Source organism: Molossus molossus, unplaced genomic scaffold (genome assembly GCF_014108415.1).
Source record: "Molossus molossus isolate mMolMol1 unplaced genomic scaffold, mMolMol1.p scaffold_m16_p_11, whole genome shotgun sequence".
In the NCBI taxonomy this organism is placed as follows: Eukaryota; Metazoa; Chordata; class Mammalia; order Chiroptera; family Molossidae; genus Molossus; species Molossus molossus.
The window spans coordinates 71,338,935-71,364,511 of record NW_023425346.1 but is presented as its reverse complement, the minus strand read 5'-3'; the positions used below and the strand labels follow the sequence as shown (position 1 = coordinate 71,364,511).

General features: G+C 39.4%; 2 protein-coding genes across 3 annotated transcripts; one reads left to right on the top strand and one right to left on the bottom strand.

Moving 5' to 3' along the window:
* Positions 1-349: 349 nt before the first annotated feature.
* On the bottom strand, positions 350-16,197 carry PRKRA (protein activator of interferon induced protein kinase EIF2AK2). Of its 2 annotated transcripts, XM_036254106.1 has the most exons (8): positions 16,001-16,197; positions 15,288-15,457; positions 11,855-11,936; positions 9,280-9,358; positions 8,035-8,152; positions 6,697-6,791; positions 3,482-3,656; positions 565-1,053 (listed from the first exon to the last, which is right to left on the bottom strand). In XM_036254106.1, exons 1-8 carry the CDS (start codon positions 16,063-16,065, stop codon positions 896-898), a joined length of 942 nt encoding a protein of 313 aa, XP_036109999.1. In that variant the 5' UTR covers positions 16,066-16,197; the 3' UTR covers positions 565-895. The 2 variants fall into 2 exon arrangements, with proteins under 2 accessions (XP_036110000.1, XP_036109999.1); XM_036254107.1 differs by lacking the exon at positions 16,001-16,197 and having other exon boundaries at positions 350-1,053; positions 15,412-15,454.
* Positions 16,198-18,595: 2,398 nt separating this feature from the next.
* PJVK (pejvakin) lies at positions 18,596-24,418 on the top strand. The gene is made up of 6 exons (XM_036254712.1): positions 18,596-18,980; positions 19,693-19,888; positions 20,396-20,537; positions 22,150-22,267; positions 23,677-23,775; positions 23,935-24,418. Exons 1-6 carry the CDS (start codon positions 18,770-18,772, stop codon positions 24,225-24,227), a joined length of 1,059 nt encoding a protein of 352 aa, XP_036110605.1. The 5' UTR covers positions 18,596-18,769; the 3' UTR covers positions 24,228-24,418.
* Positions 24,419-25,577: the final 1,159 nt, after the last annotated feature.

Genomic DNA, 25,577 nt, shown 5'->3' with positions numbered 1-25,577 from the left:
AGTCATTACATGCATATTTGTAAATTTTTGCCTAGGCCATAGGTTTTTTTTAACCTTTGACTTCCAGAAGTAAACTAGATAGGTAGATAACAGATCAGCCATGTTATAATGTTATTCACAAGAATGGCTAAAAAGAATGGAGCCAGCCTGGCCAGTATGGCTCAGTGGTTGAGTGTCGACCCATGCACCCAAGAGGTCACCGGTTCGATTCCTGGTCAGGGCACATGCCCAGGTTGTGGGCCAAATCCCTGGTGGGGAGCATGCAGGAGGCAGCCAATTGATGTTCTCTCTCACTGATGTTTCTCTCTCCCTCTCCCTTCCTCTCTCTCTAAAAAAAAAGAATGGAGCCACAGCCAAGTCAGTAACACTTTAATAAAATGAGTAGAACCCATTAAACAACAGCTCTTTATTACATGGATTCAAATACATAGCAGACCATCATGTTCCCTGACACTCAACAATCACAGTCAATAAAAGCCTGTTAGTGCATCCTCAACACTAATTCTAAGGGCCTCCTAGAATTCCCTTTACAAAGCCTTGCACAGAGAAGAGGTTAAGCACCAGTAAGAAAGACTGTTGTTATCAGTTTCATTTCATCATCTTCATCATCAATAAACATGCAGTTTCTTCCTCCTATATACACGGCATTGCCAAATGGGTGCTACATTCTGCCTATGGTACAAAGATTATAAATACAATATACCAATACAAAGTTGAAGCCATTAAAAAGAGTTTAATAACAACTAGGAGATAACTAATTCTGTAGAGTTGATGGACTCTATGAAAGAGATTTAGAAACAACACACAAACTCAAACATTACATTAAATGTTACTTGGGAAGGGGTGAGAGGAACTTTTCCTGTGCTGCTGAAGGGTTTCTAAGGTTGCTCCAAGTTTACTTTCTTTCTGCTATTATCTTTAAATACTGCAAAGCATTGTGGGCTGCATCACTCTGTGCATTGCCACAGGAGATCCCAGAGCCATGGCAGACTGTGATGGGACTGGTGGACAACTCAGCAAGACACTGATATTGTCCGTTGGCACTCAGTTCTTCTGCAATGACAGATTCAAACAGGATGGTTAATAAGCATATATAAAGCAGATCCTTTGTATAAACAATAGTTTTTCTCTGTAAGTATCCACAGTAGACTACTCTACTTACTCATCATCTTTGTTATTCCTTTTTTGATTTTTAATTTTTTTATTTATTGATTTCAGAAAGGGGGAAGGGAGGGAGAGACGGAGGGAAGGAGGGAGAGAGAGAAACATCCATGCGAAAGAGACACACTGATTGGCTGCCTCCCCTACGCACCCCAACCGGGAATCAAACCTGCAACCTAGGTATGTGGCCTGACTGGGAATTGAACCCGAGACCTTCTAGTACATGGGATTATGCTCCAACCAACTAATAAGCCACACCGGCCAGAGCATCTTTGTTATTCTTGAACAAACAAAAAACAAAACACAACTGCTCAGGTATAGCAGTTCTCAAGCACAGATGTGCTTTATAATCATCCGAGGGAACTTGACAGGGAAAGGAACACGGGTGTCCAGCCTCGCGCCAGCCTGCTCGATCAGAAATGCAGCTTTGGGGTTATAAATGCCAGAGTCCTGCCTTTTTTTTTTTTTAAGCCCCCAAGGCAATTCCAATGTGGCTAGTTGAACAGTGTTTACAAATTACTGAACCATAGCAACGTTTTTAAAAGAAAAAACAAACAAAACATTGGCTAGATGACTGGGGAGATTGTATTTTTCATTATGATGTTCGGGTTATTTTCAATAAACACTTGAACTAGAAAATACATGGTTCAGGGCAAGACCTCCCTTGTGCCTTAATGTTATTTGGTCATAAATCTGTGCAGAGTCTAGTTCCATCTTGAACATGGGTTAGGATGTTTTAAAACAATACCCAAACCCAGGAAACAAATGTTCTTCTCATCAACTGATGAATCACTCTTACGAAAGATAATTAAACAAGGTAAGGAAGAAGTAGAAGCACATGACTCATAATTTGTTTAAAAAGATCATAATTAAATGTTATTTCAGTTAGTTAGCATAGTGAAAAATATCCAGATACAAGAGGATTATTTAATGCCTGAAGAGTCTTTCTAGTTCTAGCATCTGAGCTCTCTCATTTTTTTTTTTAATTGAGGAAAATTCACATCATAGAATCAACCATTTTCCAGTGAACTATTCAGTGGCACTGAGTACATTCACAATGCTGTGCACCCACCACCTCTGACTAGTGATAAGGCATTTTCATCATTTCAATCACCCTGGAGGGACACACCACACCCAGTAAGCAGCTGCTCCCAATGTGCCTGCCCTTTTCGGACCATATGTCTGTACTAAATTCCCGGGTTTGGCCTCATTCTCAGGATACTAAGACACTGACTTGACCCCCTCATTTGACCCTAAAGCAGCAGAGAAAATCTGAAGTTCTTTCAATTGCTAACCACCCTCCTTTCCCAGTGCTAGCAGCTCTGACAAGCCAGGTCCGCACAGCTCACTGAGGCTGGAACAAGGGATAATAAATTCTTCACATATTATATTGATGTTAAACAAGGACAATAAATGCACATGCACACACACATTAGCCAGCTCTATAAACTGAATTAGAAGAAAATCCCGACTGACTTGCTTTCCTGTCTTTCTGCATTTATCTGAATGATTAAGGGCTAGAGAAAACCAAGACGATGACAGCTGGAATGGGATAAAGCTACACATTGACTTGCCCCCATTTATCTCCCAGAACTGGCACACAGTGATGAAGTGGGGAGAAAGGTCTGGCCCCCACAAACTTGATACTTGTTCTAGAAATGTAGTGTGTCTGTATTTTCAATCTTCCCATCAGGGCTAGTTTAACAGCTAGTGTATCTGCAGTTATTCTTCCCCTAGTTGGGCTCGACCACTGGCTCGATCCTGGACAAGTTTCTTAACTTTTCTGTGCCTTACTGTCTTCATTTATAGAGAACCTACTTCATAGGGTTAGTCTGAGGATTCAATCAGTTACTATGTAATGTCCTTAGGACAGTGCCTGGCACAAAGTAAAACTATAAATCTTAGCTATTATTGTTTTTATTATTATAACTGTAGAGATGTTGGCTGTTTTTAATAGTATTTATAAGAATGGAACACAGAGCCCTGGCCGGTTTGGCTCAGCAGTTAGAGCGTCAGCCTGCAGTCCTGAGAGACCCGGGTTCGATTCCTGCTAAGGGCACGTACCTTGGTTGCAGTTTGTCTCTGGCCCTGGTTGGGTCATGTGGGTGGCAACCAGTCGATGTGTCCCTTTCACGTCGATGTTTCTCTCTCTCTCTCTCCCTCCCACTCTATCTGAACAAAAAATGGAAAAAATGTCCTCGGGTGAGGATAAAAAAAAAGAATGGAACACATCAATTATATATATGTTACTGCTATGGTAATATATATAGTTATTTTTGAAAGAAACATGTTTTGGAATAAGCCAAGAAAACCCTCATACCTATATCCAAATATGTTATATTAAAACCTTGTTCCTTGGCGATTTCACTAAGCAGCTGGATGTAATCTGTATTTGGGATACTGAGGAGACTTCTTTTCAGTAGGTTGATCTTTTCACCAGGAGAATTCCTCAAGGAATGCCAAGTACACCCTAAAGAATGTCCTACTACATTCGTCTGCAAAAAAGAGATGAAGGTTAAGACTCTGAACTGGAACTGGTTTCCAAACTATAATTAAATATACTTAGAAAGCAGTCATATGTAATACTTTATAAAGCATGTTTAAATGAATGCCATTTGGTTAAATTAAATTTCTAACTTAAGTGAGACAACACTAACAACTGTACACATTTAACAAATGATTTAACATCTTCATGATTTCTTGTATTAAATACCAATTACTGTAACCAAAAGCTATAATACAGAAGACAAAGAAACCATGAAAAAGGTGAAAAGTACATGTGAGTTTGAGAATAACAAGTTACTTAACTGAGTGGCAGGATAGCAAAGAGTTCTCAGACTTATATTCCAGAACCCAAATGAGCTTGTTTTTTTCTTCTTCCTTTTTCCTTTTCTCCCCTATAGCCTCCCCTTTTCACCTGTGTTCAGAATGTTTTACATTTCCATTTTAGTTTATGGTTCTTAAATTGTTTTCAAGTAGTTTCTGAAGTAAGTAGGGCAACCTTATCCTATATCTTATTTATTAATGAGCCCAGACAGAAGTTGAGAAATTTTAAAAAACCATTGGGATGGCTATGATTTAGAATTGAGTCATTTGTACAATTTACTAAATAGAATTTTATATTCCTTGATTGAAACTTTAAACAAAAAAAATTTTTTTTAAAATCATAATTCATTCACAGGGTTAAAAAAAATCCACAATAAGCCCTGGCCGGTTTGGCTCAGCAGTGGAGCGATGGCCTGCGGTCCAGAGAGACCTGGGCTCAGTTCCCGCTAAGGGCATGTACATCGGTTACAGTTTGCCCCGGCCCTGGTTGGGTCATGTGGGTGGCAACCACTCGATGTGTCCCTTTCACGTCGATTTTTTTTTCTCTCTCTCTCCCTCCCACTCTATCTGAACAAAAAATGGAAAAATGTCCTCGGGTGAGGATTAAAAAAATAATAATAATAGAGAAAAAAAATCCACAATAAGAACAAATAGCTGATGAATAATTGTCATTTTTCCTTATCACCTCTTCTCCAAAGATTTCTGTTCCACTCCCCAGAAGTACTTGCTGTTAAACATTTCTTTAGTATCATTCTTCTGTGCACATTCAAATGTGCATATATATTTCTTCTTAAACAAAAATGATATCTTACTCTTCTACATTTTATTCATTCTTCTCTCATCAGAGCACATGCATGTGCTATATTTATTACCACCCTCCAAATAAGGGTTTTGGGCTATTTCTGGTTTCCTGCCTTTTAAAAAAATGTATCCCCCATATATTCTCTTCTGCCTCCACCCTCCCAGCCCCCACAGTCACCACACTGTTGTCCGTGAGTTCTCAATAACAATGTTACAATAAAATGCCTTTGCATTTAAATGACTTTCTCTATAGATTAATTTTTAGAAGTAGAACTGCTGAGTCAAAGAACATGCCTGCTTTTAATTTCAATAAACACTTCCAAACTGATTTTTGAGCCACTTTATACTCCCATCAAATGTCTTGGAGGGTGCTTGCCTTCTCATACCCTCACCAAACCAGGTATTATCAAACTTTGTTGATTATGTCAATCTAAAATGTAAAATTAGTATATTGCTTAACTTGCATGAATGAAATTGAACATTTTTTTCTTTCATAGCCATTTGTATATCTTCTACTTGGTTATCTTTTAAACTCAATGCATTTTACACTTAGCTCATAATCTGTTCCTCCACAAATCTTACTCATTTTCTGTGTTCCCCATATGAATGAACGGTACCACCATGGACTCAGCTGCCAAGCTAAAAATGTTTATTTCCTCCTTTTTCCTTACTCCCCTTATCCAATCAATTACCATGCCCCCTTCACTTTAATTCTCTAATTAATTTTTTTTTTTAATCCTTACCCAAGGATATTTTTCCATTGATTTTCAGACAGAGTGGGAGGGAGGGAAAGAGAGAGCGAAACATTAATGTGGTTGCCTCCCACATGACCAATCAGGGCCGGGGATCAAACCGCAACCGAGGTACGTGCCCTTGACCAGAATCGAACCTGAGACTCTTTGATCTGAGGGACGCTCTAACCACTGAGCAACCGGCCAGGGATAAATAATTTGTAAATCTACCATTTCTACTGCCACTCCCTTCCTTTAGGCCACCATCATTTCTCATCTGCTTTCTATAACGGGACTCGAGCAGGTCTCTCTAATACTCATTAACTCGCATAACACAGCCAAGTGATTTCCCTTCTAATGGATAAATTAGGTCCTGTCCTTTCAGATTAAAATTCTTTTTTTTTCCCTCTTTATTAATTAATTAATTTTTGTTACAGATGTTTCTCCTTTATCCCTCCAGATACCCTCCTCCCGATCCCGCAGATTAAAATTTTTTAATGACTTTGTACTACCCTCAGAATAAAGTTCAATCCCCTTAATATAAAGTTCCTGAAAGACTTCACCCCTTTTTACCTTTTTGGACTTACAGTTTGAGACTCCCTCCAACTCTGCTCTAGACATCGCAAATTACTTAGGGTCCCACACTGCATATGATGTTTCACTCCCGCCCTTTCTTCTCTCTGGAATTCTTTTCCCCTGTTCTCGTTCTACAGGTCTTGACTTAGACATTACTTCCTCCGAGGAGCCTTCCCAAACCCCAGTCTTAGCTGCATGCCTTCTCCTATGTTCCTCCAGCAACCTCTGGAAGGACCAGTCCACAGGGCTCTTTTCTCGTTCAGTAGGCTGTGAACTCCTGAGGAGCAGAGACCGTCTCACCACTGTGCCGGTTCCCAGCACAAAGCCTGGCACCGAGTACGAGCTCACTAAATGTGTGAAGGCAAAAGCAGCCCATCGTGTTCTCGGCTTCACTGTGTCTCCCAAGCCCTCTGACCTGGTCACCCCTGCGGCCCCGGCTCACATATAGCAAGCATATTAAACTGTAGTGTGTAACTAAACAACGAAGAGATTTTCAAAAACTGAAACTCTGAAGTATCTATACAATAAGAAATCTAGGAACGATCCTACAGCAAAAGATGCTCAACCACATGCACACCATAGCTGTGTGATCACTACTCACTAAAGAAATGTGGTTCTCTGGAGAAATATTACTGAATTTGGCGAGAAATTTCTCAGCAGCATTTCTCTTGGCTTGTTTTTTTGATGCCCCCTTTCCTAAATGAAAAAAGAAATAGTAGGTTTAGAAAAGAAATATGTCCACAGAAAATGATCAAATGTACATTGCATTTAATCACAGAACACCCTCATGGTTTTTATATACTAGTCTGTTTTTACTGACCTGACATCTTTGCTTGTTGTGATTCATATAGCTATTAATTCTGAAGGCATTTTTTTAAATAATTCACCTTTAATAGTTACACTTTCTGTTTTTCGTTAAATGTTATATTTTCCTGTCTAGCTTTAATGAATTCTATTTAATTTAATTCTGACCAAATATTCAAATTTGACATCTGTAATGAAAAATATATTAATAAATTGAGAATTTAAAAAAACAAAACAGAAGCTGAGGTTCCTGCTCCTGGCCCAGTGCTATCTGCTCTGGCCCAGGCACCTCTCCAGAACAAAAGGCTGCATATTCGTTGAAGTTACTATGTAGCCACTTTAAAAGTGATAAAAGCATGTTAGAGCCCGGCTGGTATGGCTCACTGACTGAATGTCGACCCATGTACCAAGAGGTCACCAGTGTGATTCCCGGTCAGGGCACATGCCCAGGTTGTGGGCCCGATCCCCAATGGGGTGGGGGTGGGAGGTGGTACAGGAGGCGGCCAATAGATGTTCTCTCTCACTGATGTTTCGATCTCTCCCTCCGTCTCCCTTCCTCTCTCTCTCAAATCAATAAAGAAAACTAATTTTTTAAAAAAAGCATGTTAGAGAAGTTAAATAGGAATCCTCACTACAACTTTATTAATTAACTTTTCCCCCCTCATAGTTTATGGCCTTTACAACACTAAAGTTGTTACAATTTAAAAGAATCATTTCTACTTTATTTTTCTCTCACTGCAATGTTTCCTCATCTAACCTCTTACTAGCCATCTTGTTTTCAAAATGCAAACAAGATGTTTTCTAGCCCTATCTTCTAGAATAGCTGCTGAAACACCAAATGAGATTTTTAAGTCACTAGTACATCAATGAGGACTACGTAAAGAGTCAACTAGTTATATGTCTTTCCATTAACAATTCATAATTTTAAAAAATATCAAATTAAGAAGTGTTTGTAAGCCAAATATTTATACTTATATTCATCAGCAAAAAGTTAGAGACAGTAGAACAAGAGTGAATCAATTTTTTCTCACCAAAAAGTTTGAAAAGTTGTCACAAAAGAAATTTCTATGGGCATTCATCATCTGAAAATATATCAAATGTCTTCAATTGTATGAAGGTAAAAAGAAGTAAGTACCAGTTTCCATAAATGACTCTAGCCTGCAAATTGTGGTATATTCTCTCTTATGAGCAGGTCCTCCCTCCTGGGAAAGGGTATATTCAGGAAGTCTCCAGCCATGATGAATAGCCAATTCCTAGAAAATTGAGATGTGGCTTTAGCAGTAATTTTTACTATGTAATGGCTCAATCACATAAATGATATTCTTTCATGATTTTGATCCCATTTCTATTTATATGTTTAAAGGAATAATATTTTACAATGGAAAAATTAGGGAAGACCCTGTATTTCCCATAGATATTTCCCATAGATATACCTTATAAGTCCACAATACCAAAACTGAAGCAGTTTTCTGCTATGAATGGTGTTCTTCCATACCAAAGAATTCAAACAGGAAGACAACCTACTATTGCCCTCTTTGGAAACATCAGAGAGGATATCCACAGGTCTCACTGCCAACAGTTCCTAAAGCCTCTCCCCTCTGAGCTATAGACTTCCCTGCTCACAGCTGGCTAACCACTGTATTTGATCAAGAGCAAAGGAGGAGCAGAGAGAGCAAAAAGACTTGAATGAGCTTGGAAAAAGAGGAAGAAAAGTATAGAATAACTCATAGAGCAGGAAAGAGACCAGAGGACTGGTTGGATAACAGGGAAGGGAGTTGTCCAACAGCACATGGATAATCTGCAGGAAGGATAGCCTGCATGCAGAAAGTCAAAACTGCGCACACACACACACACACACACACACACACACACACTTGGCAGAATAAGCAAATAGACAGATTTCTTCCCTATTCTTGGATTAGGTTACCTGATTTGGGTTCTTTAAAGTCTTCTGTCTCAACAGAAGTAGAAAGAGGTTTGTCACAAGAGTGGCAAGAAACATTCTTAAAGTATAAAACAGTCTACCCATGTGTACTGAGGTCCTGTTGATCTCAAATGAGAATTACACAAACTAAAGGCAGATACACTATAAGGAAGAAAGTCGGAAACATAAATAAATAGGAAAATAATTTCAAGTTAGCACTGTACTAATGATCATAACTTGGAAAACAAAATATTATGTCATCTTATCTTTAAAATATTAACCTGTTAACCGAGCGGGACGTATAAATACGTCAAACGTTGCCTACAGTGAAAAGGAAATTCCCCGGTTATTCCCTGGTTAACAGGTTAATTCCTTGTCTTAGCCCTTGACTTTATCAATTTATGACATCCTTTGTCAGCAGACAAAATGTTAAGTAGTAACAACTGTGCAACTTACCTGTAATGAACCAATAGGATTAAGCTGGTTCTTTGGTTGCTTGGAAGGGTCAGGCATTAGGGGGTCAGGAACTGCAAAGCTAAACATTTTTTAAGTGTTATAAAAGCAAATAATTTCCTCCAAATTATTAAATACATGACAACCCTTTTCTCTTTAACCCTTTATGCCTTTGCTCTTGCTGTTCTTTCTACACGGAATGCCCTTCTCTCCCCTCCACTTCTTCCATGGGAATCTGATCTATCCATCCTCCAAGGCATATCACTTCCTCTAAAAAGCCTACCTTTTTACCCCAATGGAACATAATTTCTCCCTCCTCTGAGCCATTATAACATTTGGTTTGACACTTTCTTAAGCAAACAATTTTAGTATAAGTTACATACTCTTATAAATACATGTCATTTGTCCATCCCTCACCACACCTCTCCCCTGTTCAGACTGTAAAATCCTTGATGGTAGGGCCTATCTATTACCTACCTTCATAAGCCTTATAGTACTTTGTATATAATTGGTGCTTGATAAAATGCATTTAAATAAAGCATACTATTGTTACAACTACACAAAAAGGGAAGACTAATAATTAAGAAATTTAGCCTGTGAATAATACAAATCATAAATGTAGCTTTTTCATTGAGATAATTATGGAAGAAAAATCTGTTTGCTATATCATCTGCTCTATGCTAGGATAATGCTAAGATTTACATGCATCCTACATACAATAGATGGCCTGCGTGAATCTCGTTTCAGCATGTGAGGACCATGACTAGGAAAAAAGAACAATTTCTTCTAAGTAGTTTGAAATACTATTTACTTGGGTGATGGGTGCCTGATGCTGAATAAGCTACATTCCAAGGTTACTACCACTAAGCAACTGAAGAGTCATTTCCTCCAGGACAAATGAGATTTTGTTATTGTCACTACCTCAAGTTTCTTTTCTACCAAAATCTCAAGCTTTATATAGGTTGATGAGATATGAATATTCACTTACAATGCTGCATGCCTAAGCTACCCAAATAATTGTGATGAAGAAGTAAGGAAGCCTCTGTATTAAATCAGACCACTTTAGGCCTCATTTTAGCTTAGTACTTTCCATCTTATCTGTCGAGAAGCACAAATATACATGGTGCGGCAAAAGTAGGTTTATAGTTGTGAGTACATGAAACAAAGTTTATTCTTGTATTATCACTTATTAATCATTGTATTATTTTTCCATACAAACAGCTGTAAACCCACTTTCGCCCCATCCTGTATAGTAAAGTGTGTTAGCCTTTTTGGCTGACAAAGAGAAATGCCCATGTGCAGGAAGAACACTGCACACACTTATTTCTACAAATACACTTAACACTTTGGGCTGATCTTTGGGCTGCACAGCTATAGCATGGGCATCACCAGCAAGGATCAGATCCAATACCTGCCATTCCATTTGGCATGTCCAAAAAGCTAACATAAATCAGTTATAATGTGTGACCCTAGAGAATCAAGCATCATTTTATAAAATCTAAGGCTTACGCTGGTTAAACTATCTAAATGGTTTCTAAGTAGAATAACTTAGAAAAAGGGAGGAGCATTGCATGAGAGCCCAAATACATCCTTAAGTCAAAAGTTTTGTTATGGCCCTGGCCGGTTTGGCTCAGCAGTTAGAGAATCGGCCTGTGGTCCAGAGAGACCTGGGTTTGGTTCCCGCTAAGGGCACATACCTCGGTTGCAGTTTGTCTCCACCCTGGTTGGGGTCATGTGGGAGGCAACCAGTCGATGTGTCTCTTTCACACTGATGTTTCTCTCTCTTTCTCTCGTTCTATGCAGAAATGCCCTCGGGTGAGGAAAAAAAAGTTCTGTTATGGTCAAGAAGCAAAAACCCCATCCAAAAATCCCATGGGTCCCTGCTGTCAGCTATGAACAGATGTGCAAATTGTACTCCAAATATATTTGAGTGCATATAAAGGAAAGCAATGGAAAGCACACCGTATTCCAGGGTGTGCCCATTAGAAACCAAGGACACCACTTTATGATACACGAGATGCTCCAGGACCAATACTCTTTCTAAAGGTACCATGTTAACAAATTTATTTTGGAAAGATATGTCAAGAATTAACATCCCATTTAACATCCTCTTGTATTTGGCATACATTCTATAATAAAAGGAAATATTTTTGTCTCCTTCCAGATCAGTGTAGAAATATTCTTAATACAGTAAGACATTGGCCAGAAAAACTCTGATTTTCTACTATTGCACCCCATCCAAAAAAAAAGGGGAGGCCGGGGACAAACTGCAACCGAGGTACAAGCCCTTAGCAGGAACTGAACCCGGGTCTCTCTGGTCCAGGGGCTGACACTTTTAACTCCTGATCCAAACCGGCCAGGGAAAAAAAGGCTAGTTTAAAAGAGCCTTAATTTAATCGTTACTTGCTAGATTTAATTTCTTAAGGATAAAGTTGTCTTGTTTTCACAAGGAAACAAGATTACAGAGCTAGATTCTAAAAACTCTTCACTCTGTTGCTTTGGTGAGCATGTTCAAACTTTTAATCTTACCTCAGCTATGATATTTTTGAGCTGCAGAATACAAAGAAATTTAGCTCACCAAATACTTGCATTGGCTTTCAAAATGTTTATGGCAGCCTCTGCAGCTCTGTGTTTCGCCAGCTTCTTACTTGTACCTTCACCTGAATTAAGGTTAACAACAAGAGAAAAAGTATATGCTGTGAAAATGTGAGGCTTGCATAGACGTTTTCATAATACAAAACAAAGTCACTACAGGATCTACATATATACACTATGTAATAAAAATATATACTTCCAATATACTATAATAAAATATTCACCACATGAAAAACTTTTAAAAACAAATGATTTTAGAAGTTGTATTTAATTCTATACATACCTGTAAAAAAAAATCCATTATTATGTCTACATTATGTTTATTACATAAAGTGGTCATAAAGTAGACCATACCACACCTTTTGAAGAACTGTGACTTAGTATTTTACCCTTCCCCTATTCACAGAGAGAAGTCCTTCTGAAGCAAAAAGTTTCCTTTAAGGGAGCCACTTACAGCAAAATGTGCACAATTTTATTCTAATAGCCAGTCCTATACTGGATTAAACCCCTTGATTGGCTAAGTCATTATAGCTGTATATTGGGTTCAGTGTTGGAAGAACTATATAGAGAAGAAGGTGAGAGTTTATGTCATATGTCTTCAATACAATCCATGTCCCTTACAGGTAGTTAAGGGGGTGACAGGGGATGGGCCTGACTAATCATTGACACTGATGCCTAATTGAGGTCAGTAACCACACCTGGTAAATGGTAAATTCAATCTTTTTCCTTCTGTGTTCAAACTAGGTGTTGAGAACCTGTTGTAAGTGGTATCGGAATGCTCATGTCCATTCCTCAGGTACGGAGGAAAGAAAGCAAACGTGGAATAAATTTCACGTGTGGCCCTGAAAGGTCAGAAGACACACACCATATTCATTTATCCGCTAACGTAGGTATTAGAAATACAGGACAGAACTAAACAGAGTCCCTACCTTTAAAGAGCACAAACCCTAGTTCGGAATTTCTTCTGTAAACAGGCGTGTGAAACACAGAATGGTCCTGTGATGACAGGCCTAAGTGAAGACTGTAGGGGAGCACACAAAAGAGGCAGCTCCCCGGCTCTTGGTAAGGATTCAGAAAGGCTTCGTGAAGGAAGAGATAACAAAATGAAGACTTGAAAGATTAGTAAAAGCTAGTAACATGAAGAGAGCGAGGGGTTAAGAACAATCTAGGCAGAAAAAAGAGTATGGGCAGAGGCTAAAAGATAAAGAGCATGGTGTTCTCACGGGCCCCACATAGTTGGATTCAACAAGAGCTTGAAGGAAGACATTTTGAGATAAAAGGCTAGGGATTTGTAGGGTAGGAGAAGTGGTAAGAGTAGTTTCCTAAATGTGTGCTTCTCAAACTCTAATGTGCATAGGAAGTGTGTGGGAATTCTGTTAAAAAGCATACTCTAATCCATAGGTCTGGCATGGGGCCTGATATTCTGCATTTCCATCAAGTGCCCAGGTGATATCGATGCTGCTGTTAATCACATTTTGAGCAACAAGGTTTTAAGTCATATTAACAAATCTGTATTTATTCAGAGGGTTATGGGAAAACCATTGGATGGGATTTAAGAAGAATACATGAACACACTTGAATGCCAGAAAGAACACTCTGGTTGTCGTGCGGAGAATGGACATCAGTAGACTAGGGTCTGCAAGTACAGATACAAGACTGTAGCCATAATCCAAGTGGGAGATGATAGTGGCCCAAATAGTAGCAATGGGAAGAAGAAAGAAGCAGACAGATTCAAGAGATATTTATGAAGTAAGATTTGGTAACAGACTGGACAAAAGGCAGAGGGAGAGGAAGAAGTCAAGGAGATGAGACCCAAATTTCTACTACAAGCCAATGGGTGATGGTGGTCTCTTTACTGGGTTAGGGAAAGCAGGGAGAATGGATTTAAGAGAGAAGATGAGCCCAGCTGGTATGGCTCAGTGGTTGAGCACTGACCCATGCACCAAGAGGTCGCTGGTTTGATTCCAGGTCAGGGCACATGTTCAGGTTTGTGGACCAAATCCCCAGTGGGAGGCATGCAGGAGGCAGCCAATCGATGTTCTCTCTCATGGATGTTTCTATCTCTCTCTCCCTCTCCCTTCCTCTCTCTCTAAAATCAATAAAAATAAATAAATGAATAAAAAAATGTAAGCGAGAAGATGGATTCAGTTTGAGTCGATGAACGACTGAGGTGCCTTTGGGTCCTCCAAGCAAAGATGTCCAGCAAACACAGGCTAATACACTGTTTGGTAACAGGACCTGGGCTGCAGATAGAGAATTCAGAATTATCAGCCTGTAGACAGTACTGGAAGCTGTGGAGACAAGCTTGTATAGGAAAGTAGGGCAGTGGAAGAAGCGTGGGGGCCTCCACAGAATGGCTGCCATAGGTGGTTCATCTCTGGTCTATAACACATCGAGGGGGAAAAGGCTACTTTTTCTTGAATTTTTACTTAATGTTTAAAAACAGAACAGCTAATGCAGAAATGCATTGTTGATTCTATGGTTCTTAGGAAGAATCTTCCATCTGGTACCTCCAATCCACCTGCCTCACAAAGACAAAATAAACAAACCAAAAAAAACCCTTCAAAATTGTCTTAAAGTAGCTTCGATGAAAATAGCAGACTTAAGATTTTCAGGGACATAAATGATGCCTTCAGATTACAAAATGGTAGAACTTCAGCCTTCCTGATGATTTTTTTTCTTGATAGTCTCCTAAATTAATTATTTAATATTTTTGTTTGCAATTAAACAAATACATAAGAAATAAAATGTCTACATTTACAAAAGGGCAGCTTCAGTTATAATTTGCTCAAACTCACAGACCATAAGGTGAGTGTGAACTCTGAAACTTCATTGCTATGTGGCCTTGGGCATGTTACTTCTAATCTCTCTGAACATACTTCCTCAGGTTTAAAAAAAAAAGGAAATAAGAGCTTATTAAAACACCTGTACAGTGTCAGGAACTAGAAAGTGCTATGCAATCACTATAGAGTATTCAAGTCTTTTGCCTTCCTCATTTTGCCTGGATACAGAATCGAGTGGTACAACAGGACCAAAGTACCAAATGAGTCCATACAGAAAGGGGAGAGGGTTCAGAAAATTCTGGGGACACAGAATCTGCTATAAACTATGAAACTATAAAACTTGAGGGCACCTACTGATCCAGCTATGGCTGTTCCAAGAACCTTTCCTGCTTCTCCCTAATTCTTGGGAGAACCCTAGGAGGAGCCTAGGATGTGTCTGAGCTTCTGTTGGTATCTGGGAAGAGAAAATTAGGGAGAGAATCAGATGAAGTTGGAAAATCCCAATGGCCTGAGATGAGAGGCCTTCTCCTCACAGCTCTCTCCAGTAAAAAGAGCACTTGCCCAAATTGATAAGCAATACCAAGTCTTGACGGCCAACCCACATGGTCGTGTGGGTTAACTGTGCATACAGACCTGTGCAAGTTATGTCACCAACGGTTACTCTGAAGGTGAAAGTGGGAACGTGTATTTGCATATCGGATCTTTCACATTCATAAACTGGGATGTTCTTGGTCTTCATGCCGTATTCGTGTAATACCTGAATCGGTGTTTTCCCTGGTTTAGCTGTAATCATCTTCCCCAAACTGCAAAAAAACAGGAAAAGGTGTGCTTTGCATGCCAAAGCAGGGAGGGAAGCAGAAGTACTTAGAGGCTGCCACCAACAGTGACGCGCTAGGCTCCAAAGCTCCCAGGAGCCAGAGCAGGCAAGGTGCACCATCTGCCAGCCCCACTGCGGCGGGCGCTGGGCAGGGCGGGCAGAGCGAAGGACGCCTTTAGGCACATAACTTGAATGAGAGTACAGCGGATTCGCAGGGCAACAGAGCAGCTGCAACCTTTCAGGACTCAGCTCACAAACCCCATTCCCTAAGAGGCCGCGAACCAGCAGCGCCTACCCTGCCCACCACCCGAGAACGCAAGAGGGGCGGGGCCCAGCCGCAGACCCCTGCCCACCAGCCGCCGAGAGGGCGGGGCCGAGCACCAGCGGGCCCGCCCGCAGCCGCGGGGTGAGAGCGCCCGGAAAGGGCTTTACCCACAATGCCGCAGGAGAGCCAGGTCCGCGGCCCCCGCCTGTCCTGCCCACCACTCTCGGCCCAGCTGTGCACGGCCCCGATTGCCCGCGCGCTGACCTGAAGGTCCCGCTGTCCTCGCGGTCCACCGGCGGGGCCGCGGCGCGGTGCCGGCTCTGGGACATGGCGAGAAGGGAGGGCTCGGCGGCGGGAAGAAGAGCGGTGCGGATAGACGTCCTCGCTCCCCGGTCGGCCGGTCCCCGAGAGGAGCGCTGCAGCGACGAGGCCGCCGCTGCCGCCTCCTTCTCCCCAACTCCCCTCCTTCGACCCCCACCCCCCTCTGCACCCCTCCTGCGTCCCTCTAGCGAAGAGGACGGGCGAAGGCGGGGCCTCGGTGCGGCAGCGCTGGTCCAGGTTCCCGGTCACGCCTCCTTGCTGTCCTGGATCCTGGCCATCTCCAAGCTCGGCCCCGCCCGCTGGCTCCCTGTCTCCTCGGCGTCCGGCCCCGCCCCTCTTGTCCAGACCCCGCCCCGTCTCCCGGCTCTGGCTCCGGGGCTCCAGCGGGTACCCACCACGCGGCCTCCGCGCTCCTCCGCACCTTGTGCCCTGTCTTATCGAGGCCGCAGTTCTGTGTCCTTAAAAGGAGGCTGTTTCCTCCCAGAGAAGCTTGTCGGGCTGGCAAACCTCACAGAATTTGTGGAGCCTGAAGCTCAGCCTTTTTTATTTTTGCCTGGGGGAAAGATGAAGACTGCGTCACTTTAAGAAAAGATTTCAAAATTCCCCATGCAAAATTTATGAAGAGCATCCCTGGCCCTGGCCCCGAACCTGGAGATTCGTGGTTTATCAGCCCCTGAGGGCTATGGTGGACGCTTCCCTTGGAGCCCCGCCTTTAGGCGCTAGCGGGGACATTCAGAGATCCCCCCTTCTCTCTTGTCCCGCGGGGCTTCATTGTCTTGTAGGCTTTCGTCGTGAGATAAATGCTGGGTCTGCGGATCCCAGCAAGGCCCGTTAGGTGCAAACGAAGGCTTTTCTGAGGACCAGATTCTAATTAAATGCTGTTTCTGCACACCTGTGGTGTTGCTTGTAATGGCATTTACCTAGGATGCACCACCTTTGCTAGGGTCATATGGCGACATTAGATACAGTATCACTTCTCTAGGGGTTTGCTAGCCTCTTGCAGAAATGACTCCATGTACTTTCTCGACGTTCTGGAAGGTTGCTTTGCCGAATACTATTTGCACAAAGACATATTATTTAAAAACTGTTCTTTGTGTGTGTGTGTTGCGGGGGAGGGGAGCTGCACGTGAGCCCTGGATATTAGAAGGCACATTTTAAAACAATGTCCAGAAAAAGGGAGACATCTGTGATACTTTCAACAACAAAAATTATTTTTAAAATGTCCAGAATCTAATCAAGTTGATTTATATTACTTGAGGCTTGAATTAAACCTATTCTTCCTCCACTCACCACCTCTATATCCGTTTGTGTATCGATTACTATCCACTAATGGCTGTTTTAATGAGTATCTTGTGAGTACCACTTAGCCACTATTTCAATATACTGTATATTAACATCCACATAATTATGGCAATACAATATTTCAGCACTCAGATTTGTTTCTAAAGTATATTATTAGCCACAGAATTCGTTTATTTTTATTTTCGCCCGCATGGGCTGCCTCCTGCACGCCCCCTGCTGGGGGTCCAGGCAGGAAACCGGGCATGTGCCCTGACTGGAAATTGAACCAGAACCTGTCTGTCTATGGGAGGACGCTCAAGACACTGAGCCACGGAGACCAACCCCCAGGGGCCACAGAATTCCTTGAAAATAAGCCAAATCCTTACATTGCTCTCTTTTAATATTTATTTTTATTTTTTTGTTCATCTTCACCTGAGGATATTTTCTCTATTGATTTTTTAGAAAGTGAAAGGGAGGGTGGCAGGGAGAAAGAGAGAAAAAAAACACCTATGTGAGAGAGACATTGATTGGTTGCCTCCCATATATGCCCTGACAGGGGAGAGGATCAAACATGCAACCCTTGACTGGGAATGGAACCGGAGACCCTTGGGTATGCCTGCCCACTCTCTAACCACTGAGCACACCAGCCAGGGCACACAGTTCTCGGTAAAGGTTGAATTACTGGGATGACAATGATGAAACAAAAAGAAAATAAAGACATCAGGATCCCCTTTCAAAGAGATGTCCATGTGCCAGCTTCAGAGTAAGGAACTCTCGTCAGAGTTTATACAGTTATTTATATGTAATGTGTTTTTCATTTAGTATTTTAAAAAGATCTGCATACAATTGTTTTCGTATAGTTGGTGACTTTTTTATATTAATCACTTGGTTTTATAATCATACAAGGAAAATGAATGAAATGTTCAAACAATAAACCATACCATAAGGATTCAAAACAGCACTTCTCTGTTGCCAAAGTTGGCATGATGAACTTGTGAAGGAATTCCCCTAGGTACACTGCAGCTGGTGTCCAGGGCTAATGTTAGTGCCTAATTGCATTGTTCCCCAATGGGCTATATGTTTCCCTCAAAACTGGCAAACTTCTATTAATCTGGACCTTCATTAAGGACATTGGTAGTATTTTACAATTATTAGTTTTCTGTGTATATGTTATAGACTGCAATTCCAAATTAGACTTACTTTTAGTATATCATTTTACACCGTTGATCTATAATTCATCACCTGAGCACACCAGGGGAGGCAGTGTTGTGAACTGTACACTGTAACTACTTGGTGGAACCATGCTTTGGGTTTTTAAAGTGTATAATTATATTTAAAATCAAGTAAGGCTTAGTTTTGTGCCTTACTTTTCTTTGCAAATATGGATTTATCTGAGGGTTGCAGTTGATGACGTTTTGATACTATATTAATATGTTTGCTGCTGCTACCAAGAGCTTTGTCAAGCAAGTTGGAGATGGAGGGAGATTAGTTCCTGTTCCAAGCCTCAGTGAAGCTGACAAATACCAACCTTTAAGTCTGGTGGTAAAAAAGAAGCGATGCTTTCTGTTTCCTAGATATAAATTTACCTCGACACCTTTTACACTGAAAGATATTCTTCTAGGAGACAGAGAAATTTCAGCTGGTAAGTTTAAATGACTGGGAGTGACTACCCATTCAGCTATATTATTGGTAATCTAAACATAGGTTATATATACTGCTTATGTTCATAATTACACATTTTCATTGATTAAAGCAACTTTAATTACTATGGCAGTAATGATATTATTATGATGAGCAGTGCCTAAAGTTTATAATAATATCAAATCTCTTACTAAGCTAATAATTTTCAAGCCTCTTTTATAAGATTAGTTATTGTATAATTTTATTTCAATTATTTTGTTTTAACCAGATCAATTTAGAAAAAGACATAATAATATATTTCTTTCTTTCTCTATTAAATGAAGGTATTATTTAGTGTTACCTATCTTAATTTGTATTTATTTTTTATGATTTGATTATTACAGTTGACAAACTGAAATATATTACAGACTAGGTTAGAAAATAAATGGACATTGAGACAAATTATTTCTTATAAACACCTTTTTTCCCCCCATCTATCCAGTGGATCTTGGTGCTTAAGAAGTTCTATTGAATTTGAGTTCATTTTAAGTATTCTGGCTATATATTTCTTCTTGTTTTCCAATTAATTGAATAGCTATTTTTAATCTTGGTTTGAAACATTGCTTTGCTTAACAGTTAGGTAATCCGTCTTAAATAGTAAATTATTGTGTTACTATATGTAATCTACACTAGATAAATTCATGATATTTGAAAAATATTAATTTCTTTAAAAGGTATTTCATCTTATCAGTTACTGAATTATGAAGATGAATCAGATGTTTCACTCTATGGAAGGCGAGGCAACCATATTGTGAATGATGTTGGGATTAATGTTACTGGATCAGATTCTGTTGCAGTAAAAGCTTCATTTGGTGTAGTAACTAAACATGAAGTGGAAGTTTCAACATTACTCAAGGAAATTACTACACGGTCAGTATAATAATCCTTACTATACTTCAGTGTTTTCATTACATTTTTTAAATTATATAAACTTCACTATAAAAATATTCAGGTTATATTTTACGAATGTATTTGTTCAATTTGTTTGAAATAATACAAATTAGTAATATATTCAAACTTCGGATGAGAGTAGATATCCAAAATCATTTGGTTTAAACAGAATTTCTGATTGTTCCACAAAGTTGCTTTAGATCTGAACACATTTGATAAACTATTAGATTAAAAGAATACAGGAATCTGCAACAAATATGCTAAGAGAGTCTCTCCAACACTCCTATAATAAGCACATTTTAAGAAAATAGAGACAGATTAATAAATTTCTTTTGAGCATACTTTCTGATTTGTATTAAGCCTGCTTTGATTTACTTTGAGTTAAGGTAGACTGTGAATGAGTAACACGTGATAGCAAAAACTGTACTGGATTATATGTAATCAGATGGCATAGATTTTTGTGAATGTCTCTCTTGTTTATTGTAGAAAAATTAATTTTGACCACAGCCTGATCCGTCAGTCAAGGAGCAGCAGAAAGGCAGTGCTGTGCGTCGTCATGGAGAGCATTCGAACCACACGACAGTGCTCGCTGTCTGTGCATGCCGGAATTCGTGGGGAGGCCATGCGGGTAAAGCTGCACTCATTGGGCTTCTTTTTCTAGAACGCTGCAATGGGAATTTTTATAAAAGTACTCAATTTCTTTCTTTTTAAAAAAATGTTCTGTGTTTTTTAATTAATTAATTATTTATTTTTTATCCTTACCCGAGGACATTTTTCCATTTTTTATTCAGATAGAGCAGGAGACAGAGAGAGAGAGGGAAACATCGATGTGAAAGGGACACATCGAGTGGCTGCCACCCGCACGACCAACCAGGGCCGGGGACAAACTGCAACCGAGGTACGTGCCCTTAGCGGGAACCGAACCCGGGTCTCTCTGGACCGCAGGCCGACGCTCTAACCTCTGAGCCAAATCAGCCAGGGCTAAAAGTACTCAATTTCTAATGAGATTTGTGTATTTTGTCAAATGTTGAGATTAAAGAGCTGCAATGATATGTAGGATTTCTCAGTAATAGTTTTGTATTAGGATGTGAAAAAACATTTAAGAAAAATCAGATTCTTAACATGTGTAATATAATGCAAACAGAACACTAATACTTGTGAAATAATGTGCATTCTGGAGTCTCTCCTATGCTATTTAAATGCGGTCTTAATAATAAAAATTATATACTTTTGTTGAATTATTTGATTTTATCTTTTTTTTTTTAAATCGTCACCCGAGGATATTTTTCCATTTATCTTCAGATAGAGTAGGAGGGAGAGAGAGAAAAGCATTGAATTGAGAAAGACACATTGATTGGTTGCCTCCTGCATCATCCTTAGGGTCCAGGACCCAACCACAATTAAGGTACATGCTTGAACAGAATTGAACACGAGATTTTTTGGTTCTCAGGCTAAGGCTCTAACCACTGAGAAAACCGGTCAAAGCTGATTTTACCTTTCAGTGATGTAGTTTATACTTGGATTTTGAAAGTTGAATTTATATATTAAATTAATTTTTCTAAAGTAATATTGTTAATGGCTAAACATGCTCCATTCAATGTTAAATCCTTTAAAAAAAAACTCTTGAAAGTAATTTATGTTTAATTATTACCTCAATTATGATATTCTTGTCATTCATATAATAATGACTTGATTGATTTTATTAAAACAAATTGTTAGATAGGGTTCAATGATAATCTTTGTAAGTGTTTGAAAATAAAGTCTACATCTAGCTATTCACCAAAGTGTTTAACCTTGGACCATTTGGGCACGAACTGAAACATTTACTTAATTGTTGGTGATTGCTTTGGAAAGCTGCTGAAAGTCCTGAGGGCTTTGGAACAGTAGACAGGGTAGGCTGAAAAAGGAACAGCACTAAACACAGTTGGTTCAGTTGAAAGAAAAAGGCTTCTATGCCAGAGAGCTTTACTGTTGTGGAAGCACTAATCATTGGCTCCAATACCAAAGTAAGTGAAAGATTGGTGAGTGCTATTTCCTAATATAGATCATGAGTTCCTATTGGACCAGTTGAACCTCCGCAATAAAGTTTACTTGGATTAGGATAATTCTTTACTTGGAGAAATGTTTGTTTTGGTTAATTTGTTTGTTTTTGGTAGGATTGAAGGAAGTGCTTTGTTTCTGCACAAAACTATCCTTACATGTTATGCTCCTTAATAATGTTATTTATTTTTTAAATGTAGTTTCATTTTATGGATGAACAGAATCCCAGGGGAAGGGACAAAGCTATTGTTTTTCCAGCGCACACAACCATAGCTTTCAGTGTTTTCGAACTCTTCATTTACTTGGATGGTGCCTTTGGTGAGTGAGCGACTTGCATGAAACACTGAATTGATTATATTTTTAAGAATGTAATAGGAATCTGCCCCCACTGCCACCCCCCAATTATAGAAGAATGATGCTCTCAGCACTGTCAATTTTATGCTTGGGTGAAGTAGTTGGGAAACACTCTCCAGTCACTACTTACCCTATACCTCTCTTCTACTTCTTGGCAAAGGCTATAGACTCCCACCACCCCACAGATAAGAGCTAAAATGCAATCCACTGACAAAAGTATTGCATGACTTACATGGGAGATAATACATGACCTTCTAATAGGTAGTTTTTTATGATGGCAAATAGAGGAGTAAGTAGACAGTAAGATGTCTGAAGATGTCAGGCACCCAAACTAAGTATATCAAAAGACAATTTTTCTTTAATTTTATGTCATAGATCCAGCTCCTCCCCTCCAGTTCTCCCTAAAAGTAACTTTGAAAGTACAACTATTCCCCCTAAAATTGTCATCTTATATAATACCTCAGTGCAGCTCACTTCATTTAGATTTTTACACTTCACAGATCTATAAGGTTAGGAGGCCAGCCAGCTCAAGTCTAGGTATAGGCCAAAGGACCAGGCAAGTGAGCCTTCTGGCCATGGTGATTTATAAACATTTTTAAATGTTTATGTTTGTTTCTGCAGTTCTATGGGAGAGGAAATAGGGAGTCCAGAAACAAAATGAAACATGCAAATTAAATTCTATTTGGGACACTTCGGGTGTAGGTTTTTACAACTATATTGATAGGAGGAGTATGAACTGATAGGACTGATATATTCATCAAAATTTAAAATATGCATATAATTTAGCCTTATACTTTTAGGAATTTAACCTATAGATATACTTACATATGTGAAATGATATGGGGATAAGGATATTCACTTCATAATAGTGGAAGATTGGAAATAACCTTAAGATCTATTATCAGCAACTAGTTAAATAATGGTGCATCCACTCAAAGAAATACTAAGAATGCGGAAGCACTATATCCTGACATCAAAGAATCTCTGAGAGATATTTGAAAGAAATGTGTGTAGTGTGTAACTTTTTGAGCCTAAAGAATTTTATGTACATATATACAAACATATATACATATTCCTTTATGCTTGTAAAATAAGTGGAGCATTCCTGGAAGTATACACAAGAAAGTTAAGAGTGGTTACCTCTGGGGTGGAAAACTGAGGCTGGGGTCAGGGCAGACTAGAGACATATTTGTCACTGTATCTCCTTTTCGTACTCTTTGAATGTTATACCATGCGAATGTCACCTTTTCTAAAACTATGTAGAATTTAACTTAAAAAAATGCAGTGAATGTCACGTACCAGAATTCATCAACCACGACTACATCAACCACAAAATATGAATTCAAGTTATAACATCTAAATTTCTTTTATAGACATTTGTGTCACTTCAGTGTCAAAAGGAGGATTTGAAAGAGAAGAAACAGCAACGTTCGCAGTCCTCTACAGATTGAGGAATATACTGTTTGAAAGAAGTATGTCCATTGAAGTGTATTTCAAATGTATTTATTTTTTCTTCTGGGGTTAACACTGAGGTTGTCTATTAGTAATGTGATTATAAATGCAGTTTGGTTACATGTTGTTGTTTTTTTTAATTTGACTTCTGACACATTTCTCTGTTTTTGTCCTTTTAGATAGAAGAGTGATGGATGCCATTTCTCGCTCACAGCTTTACTTAGATGATCTTTTTTCTGACTACTATGACAAACCTTTCAGCATGACTGATATTTCACTCAAAGAAGGGACTCATATCCGAGTTAACTTACTTAATCACAACATTCCCAAAGGGCCTTGCATACTCTGTGGAATGGGGAACTTAAAGAGGGAGACGGTTTATGGGTGCTTCCAGTGCTCCGTTGACGGACAGAAGTATGTGAGACTTCATGCCGTTCCTTGTTTTGATGTTTGGCACAAGAGAATGAAATAAAATGAAAAAATGAATGTACTTTGCTGGTATTTAAGGTGCAACTATGCCACACACCTTTCCAAAATCATCTAGGTTCACTTTGATGAAGTGTGGGAAATTAAAGAGGGAAAGAGAAATTAACCTGTCTCAGCATCGTTTGCCCCATCTATAAAGTGGAGGTGATAATAGTGTCTCCTCATAAGTTGTATGAAGGTTAATAGATATATATATCTTTTTTAATCCTCACCAGAGGATATTTTTTCATTGATTTTCAGTGAGAGAGGGAGGGAGGGAGGGAGGGAGAGAGAGAGAGAGAGAGAGAGAGAGAGAGAGAGAGAGAGAAGGATGTGAGAGAGACATATTAACTCCTGCAAAACCCAACCAAGGGTGGGGATTGAACAGCAACCAAGGTGCCCTTGGTCGGAATTGATGACTCTCTGGTCTGCAGGCCAATGCTCTAACTGCTGAGCCTAACTGGCCAGGGCTGAAGATTAATATTTTTATATGAAAAAAGGCTTAAATGTAAAATTAAGAATGTAGATGTTCTTCCATAAAATCTGCCAGTCACGTTAGAAATATTTTGGGGACTTAGTTTATCATTTTAGATAACTTTTTACGGAGAGATTTTTTGAAATACCATTTTAATTTTAATCAGCTTTTAATTAACATTTAAGGATAAAAAGAGTGCACAAGAGGCAACTTTATGGTGCTTTAACTATTGCCCTATGTCTGGTAAAATGAGAAAAATGTGTTAATAATTTAAAGAAATCCTAAATGTTTAATTGCCATATCAAGTTAGAAGCACACTGAGCTCAGTGTGGGGCATTGTGTACACAGTTCACAGGGTGACTGATGGTGATGGGCTGCCATTCTGTAATGTACATATGCTCGCTAGTTTGGGCTTTATAAAACTCACTGCTGTCGTTTTAAAGTTAAGGCAGTTAGGACACATTTCTTTTCTCCTTTGAAAGTGTTTCAAACATTTAGCATACTTAGTTCTGAGAGATCTTTTCTTCTATTCTGTAAGACATCTGAAATTTTTCGTAAACAACCTAAATTGTTTACTATATATGCTTATTAAAATAATTGCAAAAATAGTATGTTCAAATTCTAGAACTCAAAGTGTATAATTACAGCACTTATTACTAGGTATATGCCCATGAAGGCAAACATAATTGTGTAAATACGAACGGCTTGTGCACTATATGCATGTAGAATGATCACATTTTCATGTGATTAGTTTCAGAACAAATCTCCATATCTATTTAACATCATCTATATTTTTTAAAAGATAAGTTTAAAAGCACTTTGTATGAAAACAATGGGACAGAAAGGTTAGAATGATAGTTTGTATTATCTGATAAATTCCAT

Coding starts and splice junctions, on each gene's coding strand:
- PJVK (XM_036254712.1), top strand. CDS start 18,770: ATGTTTGCTGCTGCTACCAAGAGCTTTGTCAAGCAAGTTGGAGATGGA. Junction 22,268..23,676: donor TTACTTGGATGGTGCCTTTG/GTGAGTGAGCGA, acceptor TTTCTTTTATAG/ACATTTGTGTCACTTCAGTG. Junction 23,776..23,934: donor GAATATACTGTTTGAAAGAA/GTATGTCCATTG, acceptor TTGTCCTTTTAG/ATAGAAGAGTGATGGATGCC.
- PRKRA (XM_036254106.1), bottom strand. CDS start 16,065: ATGTCCCAGAGCCGGCACCGCGCCGCGGCCCCGCCGGTGGACCGCGAG. Junction 11,937..15,287: donor TGGTGACATAACTTGCACAG/GTCTGTATGCAC, acceptor ACCTTAATTCAG/GTGAAGGTACAAGTAAGAAG. Junction 9,359..11,854: donor AAAGCCAATGCAAGTATTTG/GTGAGCTAAATT, acceptor AAAAATGTTTAG/CTTTGCAGTTCCTGACCCCC.